We start from the raw sequence: 7571 nt of genomic DNA, 5'->3' as shown, positions 1-7571 counted from the left end.
GTGTGTGTGTGTGTAACCAGTGTGTGTATCCAGCAGGTGTATGTGTGTGTGTGTGTCCAGTTTGTGTGTGTGTGTGTGTCCAGTGTGTGTGTGTGAGTCCAGTGTGTGTATCTAGTGTGTGTGTGTGTGTGTCCATCGTGTGTCTGTGAGTCCAGTGTGTGTGTGTGTATCTAGTGTGTGTGTCCAGCAGGTGTGTGTGTGTGTGTCCAGTGTGAGTGTGTGTGTGTCAAGTGTGTGTCCAGCAGGTGTGTGTGTGTTTGTCCAGTGTGTGTGTGTGTGTGTGTTTGTCCAGTGTGTGTGTGTTTGTCCAGTGTGTGTGTGTTATTATTTACAGTTTGCACTATTTCAGGGACACTGAGTCGCCCAACCAACCCCAAACCCTAAACCCTGGATAGAGGGGCTCAGTGAATGTGGAGGTGAACGTGTACTGGTGGGTCAGTGAGTCAGAGGAGGCTCTATAGAAGGACAGAGTGCCGGCTGGCCAGTCCAGATACACTCCTATTCTGTGGGATCTGGAGGAGGGGACGTCTATGGTAGTGGAGTTATTATTGTGCCTGGCTCTGTAACTGTTGTCAGAGCAGGACAGACTCCAGGACTTGTCATTACATCCAAGACAACAGTCATCACTCCTTCCTCTCCTGCTGATTCCTTTATATGTCACTCCTATACCAGCCCCTCCCCCATTCCACTCTACCTCCCAGTAACAACGCCCAGTCAGACCCTCTCTACACAGCACCTGTCCCCAGACCTCAAATCTCTCTGGGTGATCAGGATACGGCTGCTCCTCTCTCCTCCATGTCACCTTTCTGTTCTCCTCAGACAGAGAGAGGAGTCTGTGTGCTGTGTTTAGGCCCAGTGTAAGATCACAGACATCTGATGGATGAAACCAGACACAATATTAGAAATCATCATCATTAACAATAGAATGTTAACTCACTTTTCACAAATTAATTTAATGTAGATGTTTCTAGGTATCAAAAGGAGAAGTTAAGGTAACTTGAGACTTGTTGAATGATCATGTGTTATACTGTATGGTAATATAAAACACACTTATTCCCATTAATTACACACACACACACACACACACACACACACACACACACACACACACACACACACACACACACACACACACACACACACACACACACACACGTATATATCAAGCGAATGTTTGTCTGTGTGTGTGTGTCCAGTGCTTGTATGTGTTTGTCCTGTGTGTGTGTGTGTGTGTGTGTGTGTGTGTGTGTGTGTGTGTGTTGTGTGTGTGTGTGTGTGAGCCCAGTTTGTCTGTGTGTGTCCAGTGTGTGTGTGTCCAGTGTGTGTCCGTGTGTGTCTCTGTGTGTGTGTCCAGTGTGTGTTTGTCCAGTGTGTGTTTGTGTGAGTCCAATGTGTGTCTGTGTGTGAGTGTGTGTGTGTGTGTGTGTGTGTGTGTCCAGTGTGTGTCCAGAGTGTGTGTGTCCAGAGTGTGTGTCATTGAGAGATTTACACACACACTGCACACATTGGACCCACACACTGAACTCACACACACTGCACACACAACTTTGTCCAAGTGTTGGTAAGAATGTTTGTGTTAACCAGCCTGATAAGTCAAACATGTCTGATATGAACATTGACATAAACCCTCTACATACTTGAGTTTCTCCAGTCTGCAGTGTGGATCCTCCAGTCCAGCAGAGAGCAGTCTGACTCCTGAGTCTCCTGGGTGATTGTAGCTCAGGTCCAGCTCTCTCAGGTGTGAGGGGTTTGACCTCAGAGCTGAGACCAGAGAAGCACAGCCTTCCTCTGTGACTAGACAGCCTGACAGCCTGCAAAGAGTCAAATCATATTAAAATCACACTGCTATTCTTTGGTGGTGAAAATAGTGGCAGTATATTTTTTCAACATATTCAGATATGTCAATTTCCTGAAACCTGCCATTTCTATTTATTTAATGCATCATTGATTTAAATTATTAGAAATAATCATAATATTACTTGTAGATAGAAACATGTAGAGTACAAATATTATAGTAGACTGACCAGACAAGTTTAAAAAGCAGTATCAGTCAAAAGACAGACAGTGAGGAGTATTGATTATTGGATTGTATTGAGTATACAGTCCACATCATATCTATTTAGACAGTGAGGAGTCAGATTTAGATTGTATTGAGTATACAGTCCACACCATATCTATTTAGACAGTGAGGTATCAGATTTAGATTGTATTGAGTATACAGTCCACACCATATCTATTTAGACAGTGAGGTATCAGATTTAGATTGTATTGAGTATACAGTCCACACCATATCTATTTAGACAGTGAGGTATCAGATTTAGATTGTATTGAGTATACAGTCCACACCATATCTATTTAGACAGTGAGGTATCAGATTTAGATTGTATTGAGTATACAGTCCACACCATATCTATTTAGACAGTGAGGTATCAGATTTAGATTGTATTGAGTATACAGTCCACACCATATCTATTTAGACAGTGAGGTATCAGATTTAGATTGTATTGAGTATACAGTCCACACCATATCTATTTAGACAGTGAGGAATCAGATTTAGATTGTATTGAGTATACAGTCCACACCATATCTATTTAGACAGTGAGGTATCAGATTTAGAGTGTATTGAGTCTACAGTCCACACCATATCTATTTTGACAGTGAAGCTAACATTTTAAATGTGTCTCTATTCTCCAACATTTTGGATTTCAGATCAAATGTTTCATATGAGGTGACAGTATATAATGTCACCTTTAATTTGAGGGTATTTTAATACATATCTGTTTCACCATTTACTGCTTAGAATAAAAGCACTTTATGTATCTAGTCCCCCTATTTGAAGAAGTCATAAGTATTCTGACTAATTCACTTACAGTTAACTTATAGGGTATTAAAGTAGTCAAAAGTATATAATTTGGTCTCATATTTTTTAACACAATGACTACACCAAGCCTGTGACTGCCATGATTGAGAAAGATCATAAATGAATCATTAATAATAATGAGTGAGAAAGTTACAGAGGCTACAACAAAACATGCTAACCTCTCACCATTACCAGTAACAGAGGCTACAACAAAACATGCTAACCTCTCACCATTACCAATAACAGAGACTACAACAAAACATGCTAACCTCTCACCATGACCAATAACAGAGACTACAACAAAACATGCTAACCTCTCACCATGACCAATAACAGAGGCTACAACAAAACATGCTAACCTCTCACCATTACCAATAACAGAGGCTACAACAAAACATGCTAACCTCTCACCATTACCAATAACAGAGACTACAACAAAACATGCTAACCTCTCACCATGACCAATAACAGAGACTACAACAAAACATGCTAACCTCTCACCATTACCAATAACAGAGACTACAACAAAACATGCTAACCTCTCACCATTACCAATAACAGAGGCTACAACAAAACATGCTAACCTCTCACCATTACCAATAACAGAGGCTACAACAAAACATGCTAACCTCTCACCATTACCAATAACAGAGGCTACAACAAAACATGCTAACCTCTCACCATTACCAATAACAGAGACTACAACAAAACATGCTAACCTCTCACCATTACCAATAACAGAGGCTACAAAAAAACATACTAACCTCTCACCATTACCAATAACAGAGGCCACAACAAAACATACTAACCTCTCACCTTTAACAACAAATAAAAGGTGACATTCTGTACTGTCACCTAATATGAAACATTATATCCAACTACAGGAATACTGACCTCAGAGTCTCCAGTTTACAGTGGGGATTCCCCAGTCCAGCAGAGAGCAGCTTCACTCCTGAATCCTTCAGGTCATTGTTACTCAGATCCAGCTCTCTCAGGTGTGAGGGGTTTGAACTGAGAACTGAGGCCAGAGAAGCACAGCCTTCCTCTCTGATTAGACAGCCTGACAGCCTGACAAAGAGATCATCATGACTTCACAAACACCAGTTTAACACCAGTAGTGTAGAAGGACAATGGCAGATGCATTTGGTTTATTCTCGCAAACAACATATAGATTCATCTTCCATCTCCTAGAATTGTATGGTCATATTGTTATACTAATGTGAAAATCAATGCATTTATTCAATATGTTTTTCAAAATAATATATTATACATATTATAATACATATTTTTCTCTAAACTGAATATTTCTTCTTGATGATTAGTTCTTAAATGTAATTTTATGTACTCACAGAACAGCTCTGGAGGCTTTGACCACTGGCAGCAGCCTCAGAAGACCTTCCTCTGATCTGGAGTATTTCTTCAGGTCAAACACATCTAGCTCCTTTTCTGAAGTCAGCAACACAAAGACCAGAGCTGACCACTGTGCAGGTGACAGGTTGGGTTTTGAGAGACTTCCTGAGGTCAGGTATCTTTGGATCTCCTCCACTAGAGAATGGTCATTCAGTTCATTCAGACAGTGGAACAGATTGATGCTCCTCTCTGGAGAGAGATCCTCCCCGATCTTCTCCTTTATGTACTCAACTGTTTCTTCATGGCTCTGTGAGCTGCTTCTTGTCTTTGTCAGTAAACCTCGTAAGTGCTTCTGATTGGACTCCAGTGAGAGGCCCAGAAGGAAGCGGAGGAAAAGGTCCAGGTTTCCCGTCTCACTTTGTAAGGCTTTATCCACAGCACTCTTGTAGAAAGTAACTTCAGGCTCGTCGTTTGTTTGCAGTTTGTCCATAAGATTCTCATTGTTGTTGTTGAATGAGAGGAACACATATACAGCAGCCAGAAACTCCTGAATGCTCAGATGTACGAAGCAGTACACCTTGTCCTGGTACAGCACACATTCCTCTTTAAAGAGCTGTGTGCACAATCCTGAGTACACTGAGGCTTCATTAACATCAATGCCAGACTCTTTCAGGTCTTCCTCATAGAAAATCAGATTGCCCTTCACAAGCTGTTGAAAAGCCAGTTTTCCCAGTGACAGAATGCTCTCTTTATTCCAGTGTGGACCTGTCTCTTCTTTCCCAGGATACTTTTCATTCTTCTGTTTGGTATGAAACACCACAAGGTGTGTGTACATCTCAGTCAGAGTCTTGGGCATCTCTTCTCTCTTCTGTTCCAGCATGTGTTCAAGGACTGTTGCAGAAATCCAACAGAAGACTGGAATGTGGCACATGATGTGGAGGCTCCTTGATGTCTTTATGTGTGAGATGATTCTGCTGGCCATGTCCTCATCACTGAATCTCTTCCTGAAGTACTCCTCCTTCTGTGGGTCATTGAAGCCTCGTACCTCTGTCACCTGGTCAACACACCCTGAAGGGATCTTATTGGCTGCTGCAGGTCGGTTAGTTATCCAGAGGAGAGCAGAGGGAAGCAGATTTCCCTTGATGAGATTTGTCAGCAGAACATCCACTGAGGTTGACTCTGTGACGTCACAACAGATCTTGTTCTTCTGGAAGTCTAGGGGCAGTCGGCACTCATCCAGACCATCAAAGATGAACAGAACTTTGTACTTGTTGTAGATGGAGATTCCTGATTGTTTGGTTTCCATTGAGAAGTGATTGAGAAGTTCAATGAAAGTGTGTTTGTCCTCTTTCATCAAATTCAGCTCCCGAAAAGGGAATGAAAATACAAATTGGACATCCTGATTTGCTTTTCCTTCAGACCAGTCCAGAATGAACTTCTGCACAGAGACTGTTTTTCCAATGCCAGCGACTCCCTTTGTCAACACAGTTATGATACGTTTGTCTTGTCCAGTTAAGGGTTTGAAGATGTCGTTACATTTGATTGCAGTCTCTGGTCTTGCTTGTTTCCTGGTTGTTGTCGCAATCTGTCTCAGCTCATGTTCATTATTGACCTCTCCTGTTCCACCCTCTGTGATGTAGAGCTCTGTGTAGATCTTATTGAGAAGTGTTGGGTTTCCTTGTTTAGCGATCCCCTCAAATACACATTGAAACTTCTTCTTTAGATTAGATTTGAGTTCACGTTGGCAAATCACAGCAAGCTCATCTGAATCTAGAAATAACACAGAGGATATTAATATTACATCTGTTTTAATACCTACAGTATTGAAGGACTGTTATAAAGTTGTAAATTATAATAATTTATTCTCTTAACTGACTGTCTAAATCTGTAAAAGTTTTTATAATGCATTACAGACTGGTGTGACTGATCATATTATTGATGGTATTATTGATGGTATTATTAATGTTGTCTCTCTCTCTCTCATCTCTCTCTCTAAATTAATCAACACATCCTTCTGCTACGTGACGAGGTCACTAGGTGTTGTGTTAAGGCTGCTACAATATCATTGAGTTACACAGCTACTTTAGCTGTACTTTAGCTACAGCTTTTAAATGTTAGAAAACATTATTCAACATGAGGCAGACAGATCTTACATTTCTCCAGTGTGTCAGCAAGCTCCTTCTGGTTCATTTTCCTCAGGACGTGCAGTGTGATCTTCAGAGCCCCCTCTCTGGCACTGCTTCTCATCTTCAGCATCCACCACTTCCTTATCCTGATTCTGACTCTCAAAGCCTTCTGGGAGTTCTGGACTAAGAATCCTCTTGAACATCTTCAGCTCGTTCTTCACAAATGTCATAATTTTCTCTTCAAGCAACTGAAATAAATCAAGTAAATAAGTTAAGCAAGAGAATAAATGCTTTCTCATTAACACATTAATGAATGATTGACAGATCAACTTTACTTGAGGTCAACAAAAACAAATGTACATAACAGGACCACATACACTGAATATGGAGTCCAGGTCTGTTTGATGACTCTGGGAAGACTGACCACTGAGAATCTCTGAATCTGATCTCTCCTGTTGGTTTCTGTGGACGAAACATGGGATTACATCTTGTCATGGAAATTGCAAGATTATGTTATAATGTTTGTATTGCATTATAATGGTTGTTTTATTCGACAGAATTGAGTATTCTGTTAACTATTGTGTTGTACTGAGGATGGCTTCTATGAGATAACACTGACAGGAGATTTACGATTAAATTAAACAATTAAGATTTATTTTTCTCTGGGTGATAAAACCTAAAGAGAACTAGATTGAGGTAATGGTTCTGTTATGAACCAGGAACCTCGTTTTAGGGACCAAACTGAACGATAATTTATAGCTTTCTGGCTACGGGATACTCCTTTCCACTTATAAAGTCTCACTTTGTGAACTGTTCCTGTGGTTTGTTATGTCGACTACGGGGGTGAACTGTTCCTGTGGTTTGTTATGTCGACTACGGGGGTGAACTGTTCCTGTGGTTTGTTATGTCGACTACGGGGGTGAACTGTTCCTGTGGTTTGTTATGTCGACTACGGGGGTGAACTGTTCCTGTGGTTTGTTATGTCGACTACGGGGGTGAACTGTTCCTGTGGTTTGTTATGTCGACTACGGGGGTGTAGCTTTGTGAACTGTTCCTGTGGTTTGTAATGTCGACTACGGGGGTGAACTGTTCCTGTGGTTTGTTATGTCGACTACGGGGGTGAACTGTTCCTGTGGTTTGTTATGTCGACTACGGGGGTGAACTGTTCCTGTGGTTTGTTATGTCGACTACGGGGGTGTATCTTTGTGAACTGTTCCTGTGGTTTGTTGTGTTGA

At 41.2% G+C, this 7571-nt stretch overlaps 1 protein-coding gene across 1 annotated transcript in view; it reads right to left on the bottom strand.

The window, feature by feature from the left end:
* Nucleotides 1-340: 340 nt before the first annotated feature.
* LOC139379547 (NLR family CARD domain-containing protein 3-like) overlaps nt 341-7571 on the bottom strand; it is a 30098-nt gene continuing 22867 nt past the window's right edge. Inside the window, exons 4-8 of the mRNA XM_071122362.1 lie at nt 6364-6424; nt 4210-5980; nt 3755-3928; nt 1615-1811; nt 341-873 (exon numbers count right to left, since the gene is read on the bottom strand). Of these exons, the coding sequence (XP_070978463.1) occupies nt 341-873; nt 1615-1811; nt 3755-3928; nt 4210-5980; nt 6364-6424 (2736 nt within the window). The remainder of the gene's footprint in view (nt 874-1614; nt 1812-3754; nt 3929-4209; nt 5981-6363; nt 6425-7571) is intronic.

The sequence above is a fragment of the Oncorhynchus clarkii genome, chromosome 21, assembly GCF_045791955.1.
Source record: "Oncorhynchus clarkii lewisi isolate Uvic-CL-2024 chromosome 21, UVic_Ocla_1.0, whole genome shotgun sequence".
NCBI lineage: Eukaryota > Metazoa > Chordata > Actinopteri > Salmoniformes > Salmonidae > Oncorhynchus > Oncorhynchus clarkii.
Note: the sequence above shows the minus strand (reverse complement) of the source record. Positions and strands in the feature narration are given on the sequence as shown.